General features: G+C 30.8%; 4 protein-coding genes across 5 annotated transcripts; all 4 read left to right on the forward strand.

Annotated features, from left to right (window-relative positions):
• Positions 1-5,014: 5,014 nt before the first annotated feature.
• LOC132939916 (uncharacterized) lies at positions 5,015-5,632 on the forward strand. The gene has a single exon (XM_061007348.1). The coding sequence runs from the start codon at positions 5,015-5,017 to the stop codon at positions 5,630-5,632; it is 618 nt and encodes a 205-aa protein (XP_060863331.1).
• Positions 5,633-13,988: 8,356 nt separating this feature from the next.
• On the forward strand, positions 13,989-15,386 carry LOC132939925 (piggyBac transposable element-derived protein 4-like). Its single transcript, XM_061007361.1, has 2 exons — positions 13,989-14,619; positions 14,713-15,386. Exons 1-2 carry the CDS (start codon positions 13,989-13,991, stop codon positions 15,384-15,386), a joined length of 1,305 nt encoding a protein of 434 aa, XP_060863344.1.
• A 1,871-nt stretch (positions 15,387-17,257) lies between these two features.
• LOC132935602 (uncharacterized) lies at positions 17,258-20,930 on the forward strand. 2 transcript variants are annotated; one of them, XM_061002201.1, is made up of 3 exons: positions 17,258-17,331; positions 17,581-17,783; positions 17,991-20,929. In XM_061002201.1, the coding sequence occupies exons 2-3, from the start codon at positions 17,582-17,584 to the stop codon at positions 19,748-19,750; spliced, it is 1,962 nt and encodes a 653-aa protein (XP_060858184.1). In that variant the 5' UTR covers positions 17,258-17,331; position 17,581; the 3' UTR covers positions 19,751-20,929. The 2 variants fall into 2 exon arrangements, with proteins under 2 accessions (XP_060858184.1, XP_060858185.1); XM_061002202.1 differs by having other exon boundaries at positions 17,314-17,783; positions 17,991-18,170; positions 18,249-20,930.
• Positions 20,931-21,130: 200 nt separating this feature from the next.
• Positions 21,131-25,674, forward strand: LOC132935601 (zinc finger MYM-type protein 1-like). Its single transcript, XM_061002200.1, has 6 exons — positions 21,131-21,525; positions 21,707-21,826; positions 22,097-22,198; positions 22,268-22,327; positions 22,403-22,600; positions 22,767-25,674. Exons 1-6 carry the CDS (start codon positions 21,318-21,320, stop codon positions 24,875-24,877), a joined length of 2,799 nt encoding a protein of 932 aa, XP_060858183.1. The 5' UTR covers positions 21,131-21,317; the 3' UTR covers positions 24,878-25,674.
• Positions 25,675-27,609: the final 1,935 nt, after the last annotated feature.

A 27,609-nucleotide genomic window follows, 5' to 3' on the forward strand; every position in this document is an offset into this window, starting at 1 on the left:
TTTATCTCTTTCGCGGTTTTAGGTCGTGGGTATTCTTTTATGCACTGAATTTTCTTTGGATCCGGGGACACCCCCGTTTCGTTAATTACATGCCCGAGATAGACTACTTCTTTTCTTAGAAAATTGCATTTCTGCGGTTGTAATTTTAAATTATGTACTCGTAATCTATCAAAAACTCGGATTAATTTTTCCTGATGGTCCCTAAGACTTGAACCGTGTACCACTATGTCATCGAGATATGCAGTACACATCTCTTCTAACCCCATCAAGACTGCTTTCATTGCCCTCGTAAATGTGGCTGGAGCGGAACTTAACCCAAAAGGCATACGTACGTATTCATAATGCCCCGATTTCGTAGAAAACGCGGTTTTATGAATGTCGGTTTCGTCAATCTTAATTTGGTGGTAACCTGCCTTGAGGTCCAGAGTAGAAAAGTACTTTGATGACCCTAGGGATTCTAAAATTTCGAGTAGATTTGGTAGACTATAAGCTTCATTTTCGGTCATTTCATTTAATTTACGAAAATCAACACAAATTCTCAGTTTCTGTTTCCCCTCCTGGTCTGTTTCTTTTTTCTTGACTACTACCAAGGGAAAGTTAAAAGGTGAAGTGGAATTGCGTATTATATTGTCTTGTTTCATTTCGACTACTTGTTTTTCGATTTCCTGTTGATATGCCCACGGTAACCTATAAGGTCGTATGTTAATCGGTTTTACGCAGCGCGGTGTATTAATTTTATGCGTTACTACATCTGTGGCGCTTAACGGTTCCCCCTCAACATAGAATAAATCAGAATAGTTATTAATAATTTCAAATAAATTGTCTCTTTCTTCGTTATTTAAGTGTTCTGTTTTAATCAATGTTGATAATTGCTTAATTTTATTCTCGTTTAGATTATTTTCAACTAATCGAATATTTTCGTAATACGGCTCCCAGTCAATGTTACGTGAGGTCAGTTCCTCGATAAGATACGGTTGTTCTGAAATGTTTATTACGTTGCTGATTAAAGTATTTTTGTTCACCGGACTTACACTGTTTGCGATTATTACATCGTCGTTTAAATCCTGTTTTGCTATAGTTATTTCCGTACACTCAATATTTTCTATGTTTTTAACTAACATAACACAGTTACTTCGTGGTGGTATTATTAACGGTCGTTCCCACCCATGTTCTGGTAATAGTAATATTTCTTTGTTCATATCTAGTATGGCTTTGTTCTCTTTTAGAAATGTGCGACCAATTATGCCGCTACCGGGTATCGGAAAAACGTCTTTTACAATATCGAATTTAGTAATAAAAGTTGCGTCGTTAATTTCAATAGGAATTACGATCGAACCTAATGTGTTAATAATTGTAGAACTGATACCTTTAATATTTTTCCTATCTGACTCGTTCACGACTACATGGTCTTTCAAAGCTGATAGTTTAATAATATTCATTTCGGCTCCCGAGTCTATTAAAAATTTGAGATTTCCCGATGAAAAAGTGTTCGCGTTGATTACTATATGTTCCTCTTCCATCTGTGAGGTAATTACCCGTATACTTTTTAGTTCACCCACCGTTTTGTTTTGGTTATCCGCCTGACCTTGTTTTTTTTTATTTTCATTAAAAATTCGTTTCCTACACTCGGAAATATCGTGATTAGGTTTTTTACAATACTTGCAAAATTTAATGTTTCCTGTCCGCTCAGTTTTTATCTCTATGCGATTATTTATCGGATTCCTAAAACTTGAAGTGCTCGGCGCGCTTGACCTACACTCATTAGCGTAGTGACCTATTTTGCTACATCGATTACATTTAATATGCGATTTATTAGAATTGCCTTTATAAAACGGCCGGTTAAATTTTGTGCTATCGTTTTTCTCGCCTACATTTTCCTTCTCCGTCGCTATTCTCACTGCCTCCTCGTATGACGTAATATTTCGCGCTTCTAGAATAAGACGAATAGAAGGATTTATGCCTTCCATAAAAACGACAAGCGCTGAAGTTAGCATGGTTTCAGCTATTACTCGTGATTCAGGTGCTGTTTTCCCTACTGTAAGCGCTCTAGTGAGTTGGTGGTAAGTTTGTTGAATGCGATTTGCGAAAGCTTGTATGTTTTCGTCATTACGTTGTCGCATAGATGTCAATTGTTTTTGCAAGTAATTAATAGAATGCGAAGGTTGATATATTGTTTTCAAATGACTTTTTAATTGTTCCCACGTATTAAATTCGTGATATTTAATGTATTCATGCGCACCCCCCTCAATGTTGGCTAAAATTGCCTGTAATAATGGTGGTTTAACGGTTTCGGTTACGTTACCGAAAAGAAATTCACATTTCGTTATAAAAATGGAAAGTTGACTATCTGTGCCCCCTGAGAAAGAAGGTGCCTGCCTAATAGCGGTTTCAAGACCTAAAGTAGTGGCGGCCATAGTTATACGTAAATTAACAGGGTTATATGCAACGATTTGCCAATTATTACGCGGACTGTCAGACATAAAATTAAGATACTACTTTAAAAAATAACTTACACAGTGTTCATGTTAGTAAAGTGAGTATTGGTATGGTCCTCGTTGAAATGAATTGGAAACCTCCTCTGTGTCGCTGTATGCGTTGATCCAAAAAACTCTGGTTTGGTTGCCTGGTCTGATCCTGACTGCAAAAATTGATACTCGAAGTGGCTCGACGATCTAGCTACGAAACTGCTGGCGCGTAGACCAATTATAAATAATTGGGTTTCTGATGTAGTGTTCGTAGTATATCAAGAACGTGGTTTTCGAAGTTCGTCAGTGAGTTCCCAAGTTACTTTTTGATAAATCAAAATTTTCACTTAGTGTAACCCCACACCTGACACCAAAAAGTTACGTATGTAGTACTCTCGTGCTACACTTGTACACTTTAATTATTTAATGACGTGCTTCGATGTCCTGTTGTTGATAAGTTGGTAGAGTCACAAAGGTATGTTTGGAAATAGTAAATAAATTCACGATTGTATTATAAGTTAAACAGTAAGTTTAATAAAATAAAGTAAAATAAAATAGTCACAAAGTAAAATACATTTGCACTTAAAATTTGTAGGCAGAGTTTACGCTCGGTACCTGAGAACTACGTGCAGTAAGCTAGTAAAAAGTAATTCTAAATCTATGTACTAATTTAGTACCCTTATATACACATGACCTCTTATCCGTGGCGTGACCCCGACAAAGCCACCGGATAGGCTCACTAAAATACATGCATAGGAGTTGTTTACGCCGAATATTCATGAATAAGCACTAGTTACAAAAACATTTATAATTAATGTAATATTTTATATTACGTTTTTCCCAGTATCCATGAATACGCGTTTCCTAATCAAAAAGGCCAAAGGACAAAATAATATGTAAAAATACCTAATACCAGGAAACGTCAACTATACGAGTAAACATGGTTTACTACACCTACTACCACGAATCTGCACATGGTTTATGCAGTGAGTAAAAAAGCCACCGCAGCCGAATCAAAATACCACAGTAGCCGTCTCGAGTTGTACGCCGTCATATGGATACTGAACTGACTCCGACCATACTTGCTCGGCATACGTTTTACCGTGGTTACTGATTGCCAGTCGCTTATTTATTTGAACATTCACAAGACCGTCAAACCGCAGATCGCGCGCTGGTTCGAGGTTCTCCAAGAGTCCGAGTTCGACATCAAGTTCCGGCCGGGCGAGCGTATGGCACATGTTGACGCGCTGAGTCGCGCTGTATGTCCGACGGCCACAGAAGAAGATTTGTCCATTAACGAAGAGCTCTCCGCTCGCCTCGATGTATTCGTTGCAATGACAGCGACCGAAAGAGTACGGTTTATGCAGCAAGGAGATGCCGCCACGAAAAATTTAATCCAACTGGTGTTGGCCACGCGAACCCTCACCGAGCATGAGAAGCGCACCGTGGAACATTATGAACTACACGATGGAGTTCTACACCGCAGGTACGCCGGACGGTTGCTGTTAGTCGTGCCACGCCCTATGAGGAAAGGCATAGGCGTCACTAAGGGGTATCGAGGGGTATCTTTGCTACCCCAGACATTTTTTTGGGGTAGCAAGGGTATCGTTTTGCTACCCCAAATAAAATCTTAGATTTTAACAGTATAATCGATGTTTTTTTCAAGTGGGTACAAAAATAGACTATAATACTATATATTATTGTGATTATGTTCAAAATAATAATATTTTGTGATAAGTCCAATACGGACGATTAAATAGCGTGCACTGAGATAGATAAGAATATACTTATCTATCTCAGTGATAGCGTGTACCACGGTTAAAGATAATATAGTATATAGCTGATATATAAAGTATATCTTTAACCGTGGTGTATATAATATACGTCATATCAAGTTCTAAAACGAAAAGGTTAGCCAGTTATCATGATATTTTCTGATTGGCTATTGTCCGTGACCCGTGTGTCATATATGCTAGATCAAAAGAGCGGTTTTCATACAATACGTCTTGTTATCAATAATCTATATTCTATCTCATATGTTGCCAGACGTACGAGAATTCTCGTATTCGTACGAGAATTGAACACAAGCGTACGAGGTACGAGGACACCCTATTATCGTACGCCAAATATACGAGAATTCAATCATATTTTATAAACCTAATTATTTTATTTTTTTTTTTATTTTAGATTATTGAATTTGAACAGTTTAACATAATAGATTAATAATAGATTAATATATATAAAATGAGATTTTATCGTATATAAAAATAGTCTTATCTATCTTCGTGTAAACATATTTTATATTATGTATAGAACGATCTTGTGAAAATATGTAATTGTATTTATTACACGGTTAGAGTTAATATACACGGTTTATAATAGATAGTAATTTACATTGATAACGATATCAAATTCAGAAATGCGATATTTTGTAGTAATTCTGAATTCGTTATTTCTTTATGTAGTAAGTGATATGTCAATATAAACTTAAAGTTATTTATTATTTATAAATTGTTATATTTGTTATTGTTTTTTTTAAATATTTAAACATGCACGAGACTAGTGAAAGTGAAGATGATCATGCAGGTACTTCAAAGACCAAAAAAAGAAAGCAAACTCATAGAGCTCAAAAATTTAGAGACGAATGGTTAAATTTATCAGATTTAAAATCATGGTTACTTCCAGTAGAAACTGATGCTTTTAAAGCTAAATGCAAAGTGTGTAATATTATAATGGTTGGTGAATTGACAAACATTAAAATGCATGGTAAAGGTATAAAGCATTTGCAAAATTGCAAACAGTTGAAAAAACCTATATCAACATTCTTCAAAACAGCACCAACCAATTTGAATACTGATGTTTCTAAAGCAGAAATAAAACTGTCTGGATTTATAGCAGAACACAATGTTTCATTTATGGCAATGGATCATTTATCTGATCTGCTTAAAGAAATATTTCCAGATTCAAAAATTGCCCAAGAAATAAATCTTAAAAGAACCAAAACCACAGCAATCATCAAAAATGTGATAGGAGCTTCGCATAAAGATAATTTAGCTGCACAATTGATGAAATGTAAATTTAGCATTCTGACTGATGAATCTACAGACATCGGTACAGTAAAAACATCTTGTGTAGTAGTGAGGTTAAATATTAACAATTCAAAATAATAGACAAATAATATAGTATTTAAATAAACTTTTAAATGTACTATTTTCAGATTTTATGATGAATCGACAAAACATGTCGAATCAAAATTTTGGGAATTGCATGATGTTTTTGATATCCCAATTGATAAGCAACCAGCAGCGACGGCTGAACATTTATTTAATTGCCTGATTGCAACGTTGAATCGTTTTAAAATTCCATTAGAAAATATAATTGGATTCGGCTCTGATGGGTGCAATGTAATGATGGGCTCTAAGAATTCAGTGGCAACAAGATTTAACCAGATGTGTCCAGGTATTTTTATACTAAAATGTATATGCCATAGTGCACATTTATGTGCATCAGAAGCATGCAAACAAATACCAAGATCTTGTGAGGATATGGCTCGCAATATCTTTAACTTTTTACACAGCAGTGCTAAACGGCAAAGTACTTTAAAACAGTTCCAATTGTTCATGGATCTTAAACCAAAAAAAATTTTACACCCTTCACAGACCAGATGGCTTTCTTTAGAAGCTGTAGTAAACAGAATTTTGGAACAATGGGAAGCCTTAAGACTATACTTCAATGACACATATTTAGATCAAAAACTTTTTTCGACGGAACAGATTTATAATTCATTGAATGATAAATTCATAAAATTATATTTCTTTTTTTTAGCATGGATACTACCCAAATTTAACGAGTTTAACAAATATTTCCAAACCCAAAAAGTTGTCATCAATGATCTACATGACAAAATTCGACTTCTGTATCAGGAAATCTTATTATCGTTTTTAAAAAGAAACTATGTAATGCAAAATGATCTCAGTAGTGTGAGACCTGACAATGGAGAACACCATCTTCCTGATAGGCAGTTATATTTAGGTGCCCAGGTTCTAAAATACATAAATGTACCTGAACTAGCTAACAAGAATGTAGAGAAAAAACACTTTTTCAAGAGTTGTAGATATTTTTTGCAAACCGCTGCTTTAGAGCTTAAGAAGCGGTATAACATGGACGATCCTGTACTGAGTAAGCTGCCATCATTGAGTGCAAAGAATGCCCTATCCATCGAGTACCATGATTCGCACCCAACTCTTGTACCATTAATATCATTAATGACAAGAATAGTGCCAGAAAACAATGTGGAATTAATTCAAAAGATAGATGACCAGTGGCGTAGTCTTCCATTAAAAATAATGCACATGCCTGACTCCATTACTAATTTACAGTATGCCAATGGATCAGCTGATATATTTTGGTAATAAATATATAATTTAATTTTGAAAAGTAAAGTAAGTATATTTAATTTATATATTATTTCAGGTCTAACATCAAGGATTATGATATAAAAACTGAAGCAATAGGACAAGAACTTCCAGATTTTGCTTTATCAGTTCTTTGTCTACCGCACTCTAACGCGGACTGCGAGCGAATTTTTTCTAGCGTTAATGCTATAAAAACGAAGTATAGAAACAAGTTAATTACCGAAACTATAAATGGTACTATACTGACAAAAGAGTGCATAAAGGGCGGAAGATCTCAAACAAAAAATTGTGTTAACTTTGTTCCTAGTAAGTTAATGATTAATAGAATGACTAGTAATACATTATATCCTAAAAAAGAAATCTCATCAGAAAATATTTCTGCTGATATATTTTATTCTGCTGATGAATAAAATTGTTTTAACTACTGGTAAATATAAATTTTTATTTCTAAGTTAAAAGTATTAGGTTTGTGCAATTTGTGAACTTAACTATACCTACCATACAGAATAAATAAGTTGTTACATTTTTTTTTATAATTTTAGATTGTTTTGTTTGAATTGTTAAATATTATGTTTATTAAGGCAGTGATTTTGATTATTATATTTTTTTCATGTTCTTTAATCAACCCTTTCAAATTGAAGTGGTTAAATTTAACTACTGGTAAATATAAATTTTTATTTCTAAGTTAAAAGTATTAGGTTTGTGCAATTTGTTAACTATGCCTACCATACAAAATAAATAAGTTGTTACTGTTGCGGCCCACCTCGCAGTTTAGTCGTGGTACCCGGAGTCAGTTGAGGCGAAACAACCAGAGTGCGCGTGCGTTTATGTGCGTCGCCACAATACCACAGAATAATTATTCTGTGACAATACTATCTATACTCAATGATAATATTGTATAATGTATATCTGTGATTATGTATGAATGATTATAGATATAAGAAATCAAGAAATGAGTAGTATGACTATAGCGAGCGAAGCGAGTTTTTTTTTTAGTGTACGAGAATTGAAGTTAAAATACGAGAATTTTGGGAAGCTTGATACGAGATTTTAGCCATTGCCCGAGCGTTATGCTTGAGCTGTCTCGTTTGTTGTTTCTGTATTATTGTTACAGACTTACAGTGTAAATTGTGAATTTTGGACTCGTGCTTAAAATTTCAAAAGCTTAAAGATTATTATCTATTTTTTAATTTTTGAAAAACGCTATTGTTCTGTTTAGAACAGTATGGGTAAAATAACAAAAACAAAAAAAACATTACACCAATATTTCACTAAAAAATCGACATCTCCTGGCAAAGATGAAACAAATGATACAATCGTCAGCAATGGTAAGTTGCTAAAATACTTTATACTGTTCTGTGTTATAACTAATTATACTAAAATGTATTATGTACTAATATTAAATTGTTTATGTTTAATTTGTTTATTTTGTTAGATGTACAATCAGAAACATTCATTGAACAATCCTGTCCTGATGATCTATTACATGCAAGTTCCTCAACTTCAGTTACAATAACAGCTATAGAATCTACTGGTACAATTGCAGAAACTTGTTATATTATAACTTGTTTGTCGTTTGTGTCATTGTTGTTGGTCGTTGGATATACTTACCTATCCAGGTTTTTTTTTTTGTGGACATAACTTGCTAGTTAGACATTTATGTGCAAATAGTTATTGAGGTATGAATAATAATGTAACGGGTAAGTACCCACTACTCAGTGTTAAGTAAATTATTAATAAAGTACAAATACCAGTGGACAGTGGCGTTTTTCTATAAATATGTGTAAACTGTATTACTTAATCATTGTGTAACTTCATGCATTACCTAACTGCTTTACTAAACTAGTAGTTAATGCTTTATATATAATGTAGTTAAATATATAAACATTCAATGCATGTATATATTATGTAGTATTTTAGTTATTTATTTGTATTAAGATTATAAAAAATTGATCAGTTTTGTTGAATAACACATTTGGCGCCTATTTCTTTAACTTAAAATGATTTGTTATTTATTTATTTATTAATTTTGCTAATATTAAATTAAAATAAGTTTTTAAATTTATTTTTTAGAGCAAAGTGATACCTCTGTGGTATTGGATACAAATTTATATGATCGTGATCCTGCCAAAGGTGTTAATATTGCATATAAATTATTAAGTTTGAATACGGGACCATACCAGCCAATAAATATTGAATTTTTATCTCATAATGGTAGAAAATTTCTCCAAAGGTGGTACAACATTTATAATTGGTTAGAGTACAGTCCTTCTACTCATTCTGCTTACTGCTTTAACTGTCGTGCTTTTCCTCCAAATAATTCTGATTCAAGTTTTATTGATGGAGGCTTTTGCACTTGGTCTAAAGCCACATTTGCATTTAACAAACATGAAAAAAGTTTATCTCATAAACATTCAACTTTAAAAGTAAATAGCTACAAGGCATCATTTATCAGTGGTAGTGTAGCTGATAAAGTTGATAATCACCACCAACATGAACTAGCAGAAAATAGAATGTACTTATCAAATCTTCTTGACAGTCTACTATTTTGTGGAAGACAAGGGATTGGTATTAGAGGTCATCGTGAGGATGAATCATCATTAAATAAGGGCAATTATTTAGAATTATTAAACTTGAGAGCTAAAGATAATACCATTATAAATCGTTTCTTTATTGAAAAAGAGAAAACTTTTCGTTATGTTAGTGTTCCTTACACCAATATGTTTCTCAATTATATGGGAAAAAATATCAAGGACTCTATTATTAATGATATTCAACAAGCCATTATTTTTAGCATAATTGTAGATGAAACGCAAGATCTTGCTAGACACGAACAAGTGTCAGTATGTGTAAGATATGTTTCGAAAACATTGGAACCTCATGAAGTATTTTTAGGATTTTATCGAACAGCATCAACAGATGGAGAGTCATTAACTACTTTAATAAAAGAAGTAATCTTATCAAATGGTTTGAGTATTAACAACATAAGAGGCCAATGTTATGATGGCGCTGCATCAATGCGTGGCTCTTACAGTGGGGTCCAGGCAAGAATTCGTGATGAAAATAAACTAGCTGTATACGTTCATTGTTACGCTCATATTCTTAACCTATGTCTTGTAGATCTTTCTAAAGTAATACCTCATGTGAGAAACACATTTGGTACTCTTCAATCATTGTATTCATTTATAGGTGCTTCATCAAAACGATACAGTATTTTTGAACAAATAATGTTAGAAACATCTTCTAATGGAAAAAATAAATTAAAATCCTTAAGTGACACACGGTGGAATTGCCGCATAGAATCAATAAAAGCAGTTATTAAAACATTGCCAGTTATACTAAAAACATTAGAAACAATTTCAGAAAATGACTCTTTACATGGATCAGATGCTAGTAGTTTATTGAATAATATTCAGACATTTCAGTTTGTATTTTGTTTGTACACTTTAAATAAAATAATGGAACAAACTAATATACTTTCAAAGTATTTACAATCTCCATCGATAAATTATGCCACAGTCAATATTATGTCACAGAAAATTATTGATGAATTAAATGAGTATCGCTCTGAAAATGCATTTAATGAAATTTGGAAGGTCACGCAAGAGATAGTCAATAGTTATGATTTCCTATCACCTAAGATGCCTCGCAAAAGAAGTTTACCAGTTAAAAAAATTGGTGGTGGTTCAATTCATCCAGAGTTTACAGATGTCAAGGATTTTTATAGAATAGAAATGTATTATTTAATTCTTGACACAATCACACAAGCAATAAAAGACAAGTTTAATGAAAATGATTTAAAGATTTTAAACTCAATAAACAACATTTTAGTTAATGAGAATCCTGATTTATCTGATATTCAGGAAGTTAGTGCAGTATATAGATTTGATGTAAATGAATTGAAGTCTGAAATAATTATTTTCAATAGAATGTTTATCAGTTTGAAAAAAGAAGTTAACTTTGAAAATAAATTAGCATATATAAAAAAAGTTGAAGTTGGGAGTGGTTTCCCTATATTAGTAGATGTATTTAAATTATTTTTGACAATACCAATGAACAGTGCATCGTGCGAAAGAAGCTTTTCGTGCTTAAGAAGATTAAAAAATTACTTAAGAACAACCATGGGCCAAACAAGATTAAGTGACTTAGGTTTATTGTATATACATAAAGATAAAGAAGTAAATAAAGATGCAGTTATCGACAAATTTTGTGCTGACAACAAACGTCGAATTAATTTAAAATAAATATTTGAGTACTGATACATTTAATATATGTTTGTATCTAATGTTTTCTAATGTATATAATTTGTTTTTAATTAATGTAACAGTTAAAAAAAATAATATAGTTCAATCAAAATTTTAAATATACATATGCATTTTTATTGTACAAAATAACGATTAAACCTATAAAAAAATTATTTTTTCACTTTCTAAAAATAAACTTTGCTACCCTAGAATTTGGACTCTAGTGACGCCCATGAGGAAAGGTATAGTCATCGGCGAGCATGACTACGGAGGCCACTTTTCACTGGACCAAACTATGGCAAAATGTATGAACAATTATTGATTCCCGGGTATGTGAAACAGCACATACAGATGTGTCTTGACTGTTTAGTGTACAAAACACCGGCCGGAAAAAAACCCGGTTACCTCCACCCGATACCGAGTGGACGTCGTCCGTTCGAGGTAGTGCATGTCGACCACCTGGGCACCTACCGTGTTTTCTGGGGACACCTACCGTGTGGCCGAGGTAGCCAGCGACGGGCGTGAAGTCCACGCCACCACCGCTCAAGTCTCTCAGCTGAAGTCCTGGAAGGTATTTCGAGAGGATGAGGACGATGTACCATCTGAAGCCAAAATCGAAGACCCAGTCCCACCAGAGGACGAGAATGCAGTGCAGGAGCCGGTACGAGCTGTCCGACATGAGGTCGAGGAAGAAGATGGAGTCACAACCGCCAGACCAGTACGGACGAGGAAACCACCCGCTCACTTGTTGGACTATCAGATGGATTGATCGATGTTTAATTATTTACGCTGCATTTTATGATTTTTAATTTGCCTCACGTTCCTGGTATATCTGTTTAATTATTACTCCTTTTTATATGTATTTTGTTGTTACGCTACCGTGATCGAGGGTGATCCCTCTGGCCAGGAAAACCGAATGTTAGCGCCAATATTTTATTGCTGTATATGTAATTATTATTTATTTAATAACGGGTAGTCACACTGAGCCCTGGGCCAGTGGTTGTAGGCTCGGCGCGCCGCAGCGGCGACGTGACCGAATATGTCGTGAGAGTTCTAGTCTTGTTTTTGTAAAGATCCGGCGACTCCGTCCGTCCGCCGCGTACCTCCGTGCAACCACGACCAGTGACCACGTTTTAGTACCGTTTAATATACTATGTATTATTTTAACGTAAATTGATATATTACACCATCACCGACACCGTACATGTCGTGCTGGGGTGTACCGTGATCAACAATAATAAAGTTTTCATTATTACCGTCTACATCCGCCTAGTGTTTGTTATTTCAGTCCTGACCCGTAATAATATTCTTTTTGGATATTAGCCGCTAACAATGTGAACCTTAAAAATAAAAAAATTAACAAGCATAAAATTGTTATAACTTGAGTTAATAGATTCCTCCATTTTTAAATAAAATGGAAATGTTCATGACTCAATAAAGAAATAAAATTGTAATAAAGAAAATAAATGGCAACGCTGATCGTAAAAGAACAAAGGCTTTTTTCATATTAGGTTTTCATTATAATATTGAGTTCAATAAGGGTGTAGATAACTAACCTGGTTGCAGACAGTTTGTCCCGTTTAGTGTTGGAAACTAATGAAAATGCCTAAAAAATGAAATGTTGATGAAGTTAGTTGGGTTAAAAACCATTTACCAATATTGGTATTTGTCAAATTAAAACTAAAACCATGAAAGCACCTTATTTTTAAAAAAAAATAATCACTTATGTTCTAAGTAACTGGCCGCATGTAGTAACAGACGACATAAAACCTTTACACAATCGAAAATTAGAAATACACGTAAAAGGAAATATTTAAACTAAATTTACTAAATTATTTTTAACCGAACTTCATAGCAAACATCTTAGTTTTGTAATAAAACCTATTTGTAAACTATAACAATTTTACTTTAGCTAAACAATTTTTATAAGTATTTTATTAATTGTTACTTGTAGTCATAAATTAAAAAGTACTAAAAAAATATTTATGTTTGAACAGTCTTGATATGTATTTATTCATTGGTATTTGTTTTTATAAATAAAAATCTTAAATAACAAAATAATGTAGTTTTACCAAGCGGGTACTGAAAAGTCTGAAAAGTTTTAATGAATAGTCATTTTAATAGATTATCACTGCGCATGACTTCAGCGGTCATCCGGGAGTACACCAGACACTGAGTAATATTGTTCAAGATTTTTGGTTTCCAGGCATGAGAAGGTATGTAAAAATACACATCCACATGTTCTTGTCTTGCAAAATGTACAAAATTATGGTCTAAACAAAATCAGTCAACAATTGTTGCCAAACAGATATATGATGAGCAATTTAAATTTCACTAAGGTTCCTAACAAAACTAGTTAGAAATTTTATAATTAAAAAAATATTTCTACAAACACAAAGCATTGACATGTTCAATAAAATTATGGATTTCTGTGAATTAACACACTTTTTACAGCAATAAATACAATTTATTTCTGAGTACTGTGATATAAAAAATGGAACACATTGCAACATATTTGGACTTCCTTCAAGGAGAAAAAGGAATGTATCTTGGTTTTACCTTAAGACATAAGAGAAGTTTAACATAATGAAAAAGCGAATAACTTCATTTTGACGAGAAATTCATGATGATTACATAAAATTTATTGTACAGCTCATTTATTCGTTATAGGTTAATAGAAGAGAAGAAAAAACAATATAAAGCCTAATGTTACCATATTAAGCAAAAAGGAAAACAACAACTATATTTTATGCTCATTATGTGTATATTTTGTTTTTGATATGAACTCTATTAAACAATATGATTTCATGGAACACGGATAAAATACCGTATGGAAAATATGTTTTAAAAAAAAAAAACATAATATGCGTATGGGTAACAATAACCCATATCACATAGTTTTCCAAACTAACCTGTATGCTACACAGATAGGAAAACCATTTACACCTACTTATGATGGTGAAATTAGAGTTTTTATTGGATTAAATATGTGCATGAGTGTTAAACGTCTTCCAAGCTATCGGGACTATTGGTCTAGTGCACCAGATTTACACGATGAGTATATATCAAGTATGATGAGTGTAAAAAGATTTAGTTGGCTTCTATCACACATCCATTTCAATGATAATCAACTTCTACCAAAACGTGGGGAAGCCAACTATGACAAACTATATAAAATTCGGCCATTATTGGATTATATTGGTCAAAACTTTTTTAATTCATATAGACCTCACAGGGATGTCGCTGTTGATGAAGCTATGGTAAAATTCAAGGGTCGAAGCACTCTAAAGCAGTATATGAAAGATAAGCCAGTAAAAAGGGGTTACAAGGTGTGGATGTTATGTGATAGTTCTGGGTACAATTTAAAATTTGAAGTGTATACAGGTAAAAAAGAAGGGACAGTTGAAGCTGGTCTTGGAGGTAGGGTAGTACTTGATTTATGTAAGGAATTGGAAAATAAAAATCATGTTGTATATATGGACAACTTTTTTTCAAGTAATATACTTTTTGAAAATCTGTTGACTAAAAAAATATATGCGTGTGGAACTGTTAGAGCTAATCGAAAATTTCTTCCAACACTTACAAAAGACAACCAGTTGCAAAGAGGCGAATATGATTGGGCAACAAGCAATAAGGGATTGGCTTTTTATAAATGGAAAGATCGAAAAACAGTTCATATATTATCTTCTCTTCACTCACCAGATGACAAAGTATTTGTCAACAGGAAAGAAAAAGATGGAAGTACTTCTAAAGTTCCATGTCCTTTAGCATTGAAGGATTATAATTCAAATATGAACTTTGTTGACAACTTTGACCGTCTAAAAAAAGATTACCAGTGTGATAGAAAAAGCCATAAGTGGTACATGAGACTGTTTTTTCATTTTATTGATTGCTGTGTTGTCAATTCATTTATTATTTACAAAGAATTGGATACAGAAGGTAAAAAATTAACTAATAAAAATTTTCGTAGAGAGGTTTACACAGGCTTATTATCTAGAAAATTAGTTGATGTGCAATCCCCATCCACAGTGAAAAAAAGAACTAAATCCAATATTGAAATCAGCAACCATAAGCCACATGTCTCAAAACATCTGAGACTTACTGAATCTAAACATCAACCAACTGAAGGCAGTAGTAGAAGGTGTGCGATGTGTTCAACTAAAAAAAAACCACAAAGAACAAAATGGATTTGTTCTACTTGTAAAGTTCCTTTGTGTATCAAGAAAGAAAAAACTTGCTTTCAAGATTATCATACAAAATAATTTGTATTAAATTCAAATTTTTTTTTTATTAGTTATCTATTTCAAAAGGGTATAAATTTATTTTATTTTGAGTTATCTATATTGCTTCAATAATTTTATCTTGTGTTTTTATTATTATTATTAAAAAAAGGTTTTGTATTTGTTTTTCAGAAATATCTGGAGTTTATATAATATTATTTTGTTCTTTTATTATTAATAATATATATAATAAATATATCTATTATTAAATGGTATACAATATTCTAGTTCTTTGTTAGTTGGAGGATTCAAATATTTTCTTATATCCTTCTTATGGTACTCATATAATGTTTTATTGAAGTTAAAAAGTATAAGTTTGGATTTGATAACATTTTATTCAAAAAAGCCTTTTATTTTGGTGGTGGTCACTATAAGGACCACCTTTTCCCAAGTTTTTCTGAAAAAACTGCTAACTCAAAAAAAATGTAATCAACAATATTTTAGTTAAATACCAGAATAAAAGCATTTAAAAAAAAAAAAAATTAAAAAAATTAATTTTGACACATTGCCCAAATGGGTTTTTTTTCCAAAGGAAATTTTCGCCCCTCAAAGAGTTAAATAACAAAATAATGTAGTTTTACCAAGCGGGTACTGAAAAGTCTGAAAAGTTTTAATGAATAGTCTGATTATCACTGCGCATGACTTCAGCGGTCATCCGGGAGTACACCAGACACTGAGTAATATTGTTCAAGATTTTTGGTTTCCAGGCATGAGAAGGTATGTAAAAATACACATCCACATGTTCTTGTCTTGCAAAATGTACAAAATTATGGTCTAAACAAAATCAGTCAACAATTGTTGCCAAACAGATATATGATGCGCAATTTAAATTTCACTAAGGTTCCTAACAAAACTAGTTAGAAATTTTATAATTAAAAAAATATTTCTACATACACAAAGCATTGACATGTTCAATAAAATTATGGATTTCTGTGAATTAACACACTTTTTACAGCAATAAATACAATTTATTTCTGAGTACTGTGATATAAAAAATGGAACACATTGCAACATATTTGGACTTCCTTCAAGGAGAAAAAGGAATGTATCTTGGTTTTACCTTAAGACATAAGAGAAGTTTAACATAATGAAAAAGCGAATAACTTCATTTTGACGAGAAATTCATGATGATTACATAAAATTTATTATACAGCTCATTTATTCGTTATAGGTTAATAGAAGAGAAGAAAAAACAATATAAAGCCTAATGTTACCATATTAAGCAAAAAGGAAAACAACAACTATATTATTTTATGCTCATTATGTGTATATTTTGTTTTTGATATAAACTCTATTAAACAATATGATTTCATGGAACACGGATAAAATACCGTATGAAAAATATGTTTTAAAAAAAAAACATTATATGCGTATGGGTAACAATAACCCATATGGTTGTACATACATAACCAGGTACCTAAATAACAAATGTTCGGTGAAGGTGGCTCGAACGCACGTAATGAAAGAGTCTGTCTCCGTACATTGACACACAGGCTGATGAACAAGCCCGGATTAAGGGGGGGGCCAGGAGGGGCCATGGCCCTGGGCCCACGGATATTAAACAAAAGTGGGCCCTTGGCGAATAGTACTTTTTTTATTAAATCAGAAATATTTGGATATAGTAATAATAGTATATTTCGTAAATCAAAACTCAAAAGAAACATGTAAAATATAATAGGGGAAGACGGGGTATTACCGTATGCGGGGCAAAATCGTATTATCGGAATGTTATCAATAATTGTTATCATGGAGGTAAACTGAAGACACCGATTTGAAACGTTTTGTTTGCTTATCTATTGAATATGATAGTGCACTTGTTTTGATATCACGTTTTTAAAATAAATACGTTTTATGTTTTTACTTTCAATTACTAAAATATTATCAACATTTCAAAGAGTGAATTTTTATATGCGAAAAAATTGTTCAGGTATGTCATATTTATTATTCAATAGCTAATGAAGTGTAATTTACATTTGTTGTATAAATGCATTCATTTATTAATTTAATGTTTGATATAAAGCTCGAAAACTTTTAATAGTCTTGTGGGGCAAAATCGTATGGGGCAAAATCGTATGGTTATACACTGTACGGTTTTACTACGTTGATATTTTGACAATTGCTATGGTTGAATTTAAACAATTTATTAGTACCTATTGAATTGTTTTATTTTTCTTAGTATGGTTCGTAATTATATTCGGAAATCAAACAGACAATCATGGTTGGAAGATGATATGAAAATGGCTGTATTAGCTGTGGTGGAAAGAAGTTTGACTTATGATGCTGCGTCTATTCGTTATGAAGTTCCTCGTTCAACGTTACAGGATCGAGTCAATAAAGTTAAAGAAGGAAAATTAAATGTACAACAGTGTGGATTAAAAGGTATATATTTTAATGATTACACAATATTATGGTAATTAGTTTGATATAGGTATTATTACAGAAAATTTCTTATTAAGAAAACCAATTTTTTTCTACTGATATTAGATAACATATTATTTAGTTATAAGGGGGTGCTTATTGTAAACTTGTCAATTATGTGCTGAAATAATTGTTTTCAATTAAAAGTATAATTTTTTATTGTTATAGCTTTGGGACATTATCAAAAAGTATTTTCAATCGAACAAGAAAATGTTCTTGTACAATATTTAAAAGACATGGAAAGTCGTTTGTTTGGCTTAACACAAAATCATTTTAGAAAAATGGCCTTTGAACTTGCCGAAAGAAACAATATTGCTCATAATTTTAATAAAACAAATGGTTTAGCAGGTGAATTAAGCAATGATTATTTTTATTTATATATTTTAAAGTTTATTGTTATATTATCTTTTAATTTTTTTTATGTAGGTCAAGATTGGTTAAAAGGCTTTTTATTAAGGCACCCAGAGTTGTCAGTACGGATCCCAGAACCAACTTCAGCTGTGAGAGCTATGGGCTTCAATCGACCGGTGGTGAATAGTTTTTATGATTTGTTAAAAAAATGTTATGAGACTCATCACTTTAAGCCAGAACAAATTTTTAATGTTGATGAAAGTGGATTGTCAAATGTAGCCAAAAGTAGAGCCAAAATAATTTCCCAAAAGGGACGAAGACAAGTTGGCAAACTGTCATCAGCTGAAAGAGGTCAAAATGTTACAGTGACAATTTGTTTTTCAGCATCGGGTTCATATATTCCCCCATTATTAATATTCCCTAGAGTCAGATTAAATCCAGATTTTGAAGAAGAAGCACCACCTGGATCATTGGTTGTTTGTCATCCATCAGGGTGGATGCAATCCGAAATATTTGTGCAGTGGCTTCATCATTTTATTAAGCATACACATCCCACAAAAGAAAACCCTATTTTATTGCTTTTAGATGGTCATGTTACTCATGTTAAAAACCTTGAAGTTATAGATGTAGCCCGCAAAAATAATATAGTTATCATTTGTTTTCCTCCCCATACAACTCACAAATTACAACCGTTAGATGTGAGCTTTATGGGTCCACTCAGTACATACTATAGCCAAGAGTTAGATTTGTGGTTACTTAACCACCCAGGCCAAGTTGTTGGTCTTCGCCACATTTCTAAAATTTTTCGTGAGGCATATCTAAAAGCAGCAACTCCTAAAAATGCAATTTCTGGTTTTAGAAAAACTGGTATAGCTCCATTTAATTCAGACATATTTGACAATTCTGACTTTGCTCCAGCTGAAACTACCAATAATATTGAAATGTCATTAGATACCCAAACACAACCTTGTTGTTCAGCTGATAATAATAGTGCTCTTGCATTATATTCTACTCCCCAACCTAGTTCCTCTGCTAATACATTGAATACTGAACAACCTGCAGATAATGTTCAAAATGCAGCTGTTTCATCTTTATTGTCTCAAAGTTTGGTATTAGAAACACCACATACAACTTTTTCTTCAAATGAAAAACAGATTTTTACTATATCTCCAGAAATTATTTTGCCAATACCAAAAGCTCAAAATATTAACAGATCATCAAGAAGAAGAGGAAAGACAGCAATTATCACTGAAAGTCCATACAAAAAAGAACTCCAAGAAGCTAAAGAAAACAGCAAACCACTGCCAAAGAAAAAACAAAAGAAAAATAATATTAAAAAAAGATTATTCACTTCTACAGATGAAGAAGAAATTCACCCCAAAAAGCTATGTGTTTCAACTGATGATGATGACAGTGCCGACGAAGAGTGTATATATTGTAGTATGCCATACAAAGAAGACTCAAAGGGAGAGAAATGGGTTAAATGTATAAATTGCTGTAGATGGTGTCATGAGCTTTGTGGAGGAGTTGATAACTGGAAGACCTACATTTGTGATCTTTGTATAAAAAAAAAATAAGTAAAACATTATTGATTAAGGTAATTTTTATTTCTTATAAGAAAAAAAGGTTTTGTTTTATTTTTATATTACATATTGTTTACTATATTTATATGCTAGGCAGGCATAATGTTAAGTTTTGTTATTATTTTTTTTTGAAAAAGTTATAAAAAGTTTTTGTTTTTTTAATATTTACATATTATTTTATGTTTACCTACTATATTTATGTGCTAGGCAGGCATAATGTTAAGTTTCATTATTATTTTTTTTGGAAAAGTTATAAAAAAGTTATTTTGGTATAATAATTTATATTTCTTATAAAAAAATAAGGTTTTGTTTTATTTTTATGATTATAATAAACTGTTTATGTTCTAGCTAGAATTGCCAAAAAAATTTATCATATTAAATTTTGTTATTATTTTTATTAAAAAGTAATTTTGTGTGGTCATTTTTATTTCTTATATTAAAAGAAGATTTTGTTTTATTTTAATAACTTTATAGGTACTTAGGTAAGTTGTATTTGTTGTACTACTGCCAATGGGAGCAGGTTTTATCGCATATTGTATTGTGTTATTAATTTGTTGACATTTTGAAGAATTGAAAACAATGTTTAGGTACATTTTTAATTAATGAAAATGAAATCATACATAGCTTACTACCTACTGCCTAATTTTAGTTAAACTTTATAAATGAATTAAACAAAAGACCAATACCAATTAATAATTTACCAATAAATATAATGAACTGTGTTTTGGTATAAAAAATTATCCTCATACGATTTTGCCCCAGGGTACATACGGATTTACCCCGCACCTGGGGTAAATCCGTATTTTTCCCAAAAAAAGTAAAACGCAAATTAGACACATTTAAAAAAAAAAAATACAAAAAAGTTTCGAATAAAAGTTATAGACCATAAGTTGTTCTATATATACCAGTTTAAAAAATTTAATTTCGTTAAAAATTACATGATTCATAAGCCATGGAAGCTTAACCGTACGGTACTGCCCCGCCTTCCCCTATATTAAATGCGATAAAATACAAAGATTTGCAATGATAATAAATAATAATATAAACTTATATCATTATTATTATTATACATTAACGTTTCCTATAAGCTATACGCCTATACATAGAGTACTCTGTGGTGGGCTAAATACTATATTGATAATGGATATGGAATATGGATATCACCTATGTTATTATTATGCTATCGACTATCGTCTATTTTTAGCAGGATGATAATGATAATGCAATGGAATTATAGGAATCACGAGTACAGTCTGTACTACAGTGAATACCGTCGATTACGATTTACGACGGTTGAAACATCATTACTAATAATAGATTTAGTTATCAAACTGTTTTTGATGATAAAACATATTCCTCAATAATTATTATTTATTAACCAGACGAATTCTATTTATGTTATTTTTCTACGATAACAATACTGAAACAAGTCTTGTCTCTTGTATAGTCTTCAGTCGAAGTCATAATAACGTTTAACGTTTAACAGTGGTTAGTGTTAGTGTTTTGTTTTACAAATACAACTTATAACTTATATTATTGAAATTTGAAGTAAAAGTCGAATATGAGTGGCTGTAAAAAATATTTAAGCGGTGCTCAGAAGAGAAAAAAGAAGAAAGAAGATCTTTTAATGACATCTGCTGTTAAGTGCAATAAAATAACTGGATTTTTTTCTTTAACTAATGAAAGTGACGATAAACTAGTTTCAAATGTTATAGAAATAGATCATAGTATCTCAAAGGAAAATATAAACAATGAAACTAATATCAATTGTAAGTACCTTTGAATTTTAACTAGAATAATGAACGCATTCAAACAATAATATTTATAATTTATCATATTATATAACCCATGTTATGTTCATTGTTCAAACACTTAAGTTAAAAAATAAATGTATTTAAATAATTAAATATAATATATCAATATAATAAACATTTTCAATAATTATGTTAGGTATTGTGGATGGTACTGTGGATGGTATTGTGGATGGTATACTTGATGACACTATTGATATAAATAATCATTATAATATACCAGAAGAAGTTAATGCTATTAGTATTGCATGTATGTCATGTAAGTATATAAAATAATATATTAATAAGTAATTAGTATAATACAGTTTAAAATAGGTAAAGTATTTAAATAAAAGTATTTGATTCTTAAATACAAACACATCCAAGACCGTATTTAAAATACTTTCCAAATACTTTATTCGAGAAGTATTTAAAAAGTATTCTAAATACAATAAAAATATTTAAATACATTTACTCAAATACTTAACAAGACTGGACTATAATATAAATAATATAATACATTTTAAATTTAAATATTAATTTTTTTTAGATGATAATGCCAAAAATGTTTCCAGTAATTTAAAAGATAAAATTAATTTGCATGTTGACTTAAAAGAAACTGTTCAGACTGATCACTTAAACAATACTCATTGTAAGTACCTATCAAATATAAATTAATTATAGGTATCTATAGTTTAAATTTTAAATTATTTATTTGTAGGTTTATCACCGGCCAAACAAAATCAAAGTAATAATGGTCTTGAAAATACTAATTCTACTTGTAAGTATAAAAATTAATTTTTTTCACAATATTTGGTGGTTAATGTTTTATTTTCAATATTTGTTATTATTAAAGCTGTTAAGGATACTACGAATATTGGTACAATACATCATGCAGATATTGATGATAACAGCTTTGATGAATTAACCGTTAAAGATCCATATTTTTGGCCAAGTAAAATAAATGATGATTTTGTGGATTATTGTATTAAAAAAGGGCCATCATTTTTTCAAAATAAACAAAAATCGTATACTCAATCTGCACGCATTAGTGGTAAATATAGTACTTAATCATTATTTATTTTTATTGTTATTACTTGTTAAATTTTTTTAATAATTTTCAATAAAGAATTTTTTTTAATAAAACATTCTTATTATAATTTATTTATGTTTATATATCATTGATGTTTAATAATTAAGTTAATTTATTTGATTTTTAGATCATAAAAGACATTTAACGCCTGCAATGTTTGAAAGAACTTTACCTAATGGACAAATATGTGATCGGCTGTGGCTTTTGTATTCTCCAAGTCAGGGTTCAGTATTTTGTTTTATGTGTAAGCTTTTTTCAAAGAATCGTGAAAACTCTTTTGTAAAAAATGGGTTTGATCAATGGAAAAAATTTGAAAAAATATCATACCATGAAAACAGCATGTATCACAGAGAAGCAAATACTACATGGCTACTTCGAGAAAACTCATTAAATTCCGTAAATCAACAAATCTGTAAGCAAATATCTACTGAAACTCAATATTGGATTGATGTTTTAAAACGCGTTGTAGCAGTTATTAAATATTTATCTTCACGTGGTTTACCATTTAGAGGAGACAATGAAGTATTTGGAGTAAAAAATAATGGAAATTACTTAGGACTTCTTGAACTAATTTCTGAGTTTGATCCATTTTTGAAAACCCATATTGAATTGCACGGTAATAAAGGGAGAGGTCATCCATCATACCTATCTACAACAATTTTGAACGAATTAATAACTCTGATAAAGAGACGTGTTATTAATTATATTGAAAATGAAATCAGAGAAAGTAAATATTTTTCATTAATTTTGGACTCAACTCCGGATTTATCTAAGGTAGATCAAATGGCAATAGTATTAAGATATTGTACATCACATAATGTACAAGAGAGATTATTAGAGCTTAAACCTATTGATAGTCACAAAGGTGAGTCAATCTTTAAATTGTTAGAAGATTTTCTTAAAAATTCTAAACTTGATATTTTAAATTGTCGCGGTCAGTCATATGATAATGCTCCTAATATGAGTGGAACTTATGAAGGACTACAAGCATATGTAAAAAAAAAGTGTGATTTAGCTATTTATGTACCTTGCACTGCTCATTCACTTAACCTAGTCGGAGTTCACAGTGTGAATTGTTGCTTAGAAGCAGTAAATTTTTTTGGGTTTCTTCAGTCACTGTATAATTTTTTCAGTAGTGCTACTCACAGATGGAATATATTAACTACATCTATAGAAAAAAGTGATAGTAATCGATTACTAGTATTAAAATCTTTAAGTGATACTAGATGGTCATGTCATACAGAGTCTTGTAAAGCATTAATAAATAATTACACTAAAATTATTGAAGTATTAGAAACTATAATAAGTCCTAATAGTAAAGAAAATGAAGATACTAAAAGAAATGCTAGACCATTATTAAAAAAAATTTTAAAAAAAGAAACTGGATACATGGCACTTTTATGGAATGACATTTTAGAAAGATCCAACAAGACCTCAATACAGTTGCAAACAATAAATTGTGATCCTTTAAAAGCTCTTAATTTACTTATATCATTAAAGCATTATGTATCAAATTTGAGGAAGTGCAGTACATTATATGAAAATAAAATAAATCAACTTAGTCCTAAAATAAAAGAGAAATACTCCGATGAACAAGAGAGAATAAAAAAAAAGAAATTTCCAAATGACTCTGGTTGTAATCAGGTATCTTTAAGTGGTCATGACAAGTTTAGAGTAGAGACTTATTATGTTATTATAGATAGTTTTTGTTCACAATTAGAAAAACGAATTGAAGCTTATAGTTTTCTAAAAAACAATTTTTTGTTCATCACAAAATTACATGTTGTTTTACCACAAGATACTGATGAAGAAGAAGAAGTTAATAAAAGTCTTGAAAATTTTATTTTATTGTATAAAAAAGATGTTGATAATACTATACAAAATGAAATTATACAATTCAAAAAATATTGGTCTATCAGTAAACCTTCATATGATGACACACAAGATTATCTGCTAGATATTTGGAAGCATTTCAATGAAAAAAATCTATTACTTTCTTTTCCTAATTTGTATACTGCAATTAAAATATATCTAACCATACCTATTGCAAATTGTTCGGCTGAAAGAGCTTTCTCCAAATTAGCTCGAATAAAAAACAAGTATAGAACAAGCTCTTCTCAAGAAAATTTAAATAGTTTTATGGTTTTGTGTTCAGAGAGTGATGTTTTGGAGGTAATTAATACCGATGATATAATTAAAGAGTTTGCTGCCCAAAAATCTAGAAAAAAATATTTTTAATAAAATTTTTATTTTTGTATTTAAAAAAAAAATAAGAAATAAATTGATGAATATATTTTTTTTTCTGAAATATTTTTATTTGTGGGTCACCAAAATTTTGATTATGGATATGGGCCCCTAAAATTGTTTGGCCCCAGGCCCAAAATTATCTTAATCCGGGCTTGCTGATGAAGATCAAACCAATTAAATTAACATACAATTGTTAAATTCAATAATTAGAGAAATTTTTTTTTTGAAACCTTTAAATTTGCTTGTTCGTGAAGCACAGTGCAGCGAATTAAAGCTAAATCTTTAACTTTGCCTAGTTATATTGATAGACATGCTTGTTTGCTACAATATCGACATAACACAAAAATCGTAATCAAAAATATAAACGAATTGTCCGTATCCGATAGATAAACGACAAAGACTACAAAATACATATGTTGAAAAACCTCAAAAATCATTCAAAGAAAAGCGAGAATGTAAAAAAGTTAGAAAAAAAAAAGTTTATCCCATTTTTTTTATTCTTGAATCAGAAATCTCTTACGATAATTTACAACGAAACAACCATCGAATAACGTTCTAGCAACGGTGCTGACGGTTATGTATTTTTATACTAGGTTGAGATAATGTCAACGTACTTCGATATCAACAAATGACTGATGTAAAATCTCGGTATGAAAGACAAAACATTGAAAAATATACTCCAATCAAAATATAAACGAATTGTCCGTATCCGATAGATACACGACAAAGACTTAACAATACATATGTTGAAAAACCTCAAAAATCGTTCAAGGAAAAGCGAGATCGTAAAAAAGTTAGAAAAAAATATGGTTTATCCCATTTTTGTTTTTCTTGAATCAGAAATTGGTTACGATAATTTACAACGAAACAACCATCGAATAACGTTCTAGCAACGATGCTGACGGTTATGTATTTTTATACTAGGTTGAGGTAATGTCAACGTACTTCGATATCAACAAATGACCGATGTAAAATCTCGGTATGAAAGACAAAACATTGAAAAATATACACCAATCAAAATATAAACGAATTGTCCGTATCCGATAGATACACGACAAAGGCTAAACATAATATATGTTGACAACACAACAGATTACATCCAATGAATGAAGTGACAATCAAAAACATAATTAATGCTTTAGGAAACATTACAAAAACAGGAGTAAGATAATTTACAACGAAACAACCATCGAATAACGTTCTAGCAACGGTGTTGACGGTTACGTATTTTTATACTAGGTTGAGGTAATGATAAACATACTTCGACATCAACAAATGACCGATGTAAAATCTCGGTATGAAGGACAAAACTGAAGTGAAGCTGGCTCGAACGGACGAAATGAATGAGTCTGTACCCGTTCATTGAGACACAGGCTGATGACGATCAAACCAATTAAATTAACATACAATTGTTACATTCAATAATTGGAGAAATTTTTTTTCTGAAAACTTTAAATTTGGTTGTTCATGAAGCACAGTGCCGCAAACCTAAGCTAAATCTTTCACTTTGCCTAGTTATATTGATAGATATTTGTTATTATTACACTTTTTGGTACAAAATTTTACTATAAATTGTCTGTTATTTCATTAATATTATGTACAAGGTTGGTGAATATTTCAAAAATTGTATTCATTTAAAAAGTTTGTTGTTATTATTTGGTATAATTTTTATATGTATAGAATCCTATTTAAAAGTTATTTTTTATTTGTTCTCAACATGAAACATTTAAAATTCTCATGCAAGTATAATTAATTTTTATTAACTTATTAACTTTGTCTAATGTAACTGTGTTTTATACATTAAAATGTAAGTCAAAGGGAAACATTACATTTCAGAGAAGTGGACTAACCATCAAACATTTTTGTAAGTTACTCCTTTTTGAAAATTCTGAATAGCCTAACCCACATTACAACTTTGAAAACTTAAAGCTCGTAAATGGCTTATATATAGTTAAAAAGACACAAATTTATTCTTCAAAAATAACTTTCTTGTTATGTTTTATGATAATTCAGTGATTAAAAAATGCCTTTGAAAAATAGAAGAAACTTGTAAAGCCAGACTCTGAAAAAACCTATTTTATGAGTTCAGCCGTTTTAGTTCTATGCGTCTTAGACAAAAATTAGTGAGACTTAAAAAATACAAAAAATTAGCTATTTAATCATGAAGAAAAGAAAAGTATAAAATAATTAAAAGCGAATAACTTCATTTTGACGAGAAATACATGATGATTACATACAATTTATTGTACAGCTCATTTATTTGTTATAGGTTAATAGAAGAGAAGAAAAAACAATATAAAGCCTAATGTTACCATATTAAGCAAAAAGGAAAACAACAACTATATTTTATGCTCATAACCCATATGGTTGTACATACATAACCAGGTACCTAAATAACAAATGTTCGGTGAAGGTGGCTCGAACGCACGTAATGAAAGAGTCTGTCTCCGTACATTGACACACAGGCTGATGAAGATCAAACCAATTAAATTAACATACAATTGTTAAATTCAATAATTAGAGAAATTTTTTTTTTGAAACCTTTAAATTTGCTTGTTCGTGAAGCACAGTGCAGCGAATTAAAGCTAAATCTTTAACTTTGCCTAGTTATATTGATAGACATGCTTGTTTGCTACAATATCGACATAACACAAAAATCGTCATTTTTGAGTTGTTTGCAAATAATAATAATTTTGGTGTTTTTCTTTATGCTGCAAGAACGA

This window comes from Metopolophium dirhodum, chromosome 1 (assembly GCF_019925205.1).
Source record: "Metopolophium dirhodum isolate CAU chromosome 1, ASM1992520v1, whole genome shotgun sequence".
Taxonomy (NCBI): domain Eukaryota; kingdom Metazoa; phylum Arthropoda; class Insecta; order Hemiptera; family Aphididae; genus Metopolophium; species Metopolophium dirhodum.

Bases quoted from the DNA above. Each gene is read 5' to 3' on its own strand.
- LOC132939916 (XM_061007348.1), top strand. From the start codon at position 5,015: ATGCACGAGACTAGTGAAAGTGAAGATGATCATGCAGGTACTTCAAAG.
- LOC132939925 (XM_061007361.1), top strand. From the start codon at position 13,989: ATGCGTATGGGTAACAATAACCCATATCACATAGTTTTCCAAACTAAC. The intron at 14,620-14,712 runs GTAATATACTTT...CACTTACAAAAG, and splicing joins TATGGACAACTTTTTTTCAA to ACAACCAGTTGCAAAGAGGC.
- LOC132935602 (XM_061002201.1), top strand. From the start codon at position 17,582: ATGGTTCGTAATTATATTCGGAAATCAAACAGACAATCATGGTTGGAA. The intron at 17,784-17,990 runs GTATATATTTTA...TTATTGTTATAG, and splicing joins ACAACAGTGTGGATTAAAAG to CTTTGGGACATTATCAAAAA.
- LOC132935601 (XM_061002200.1), top strand. From the start codon at position 21,318: ATGAGTGGCTGTAAAAAATATTTAAGCGGTGCTCAGAAGAGAAAAAAG. The intron at 21,827-22,096 runs GTAAGTATATAA...AATTTTTTTTAG, and splicing joins TAGTATTGCATGTATGTCAT to ATGATAATGCCAAAAATGTT. The intron at 22,199-22,267 runs GTAAGTACCTAT...ATTTATTTGTAG, and splicing joins TCACTTAAACAATACTCATT to GTTTATCACCGGCCAAACAA.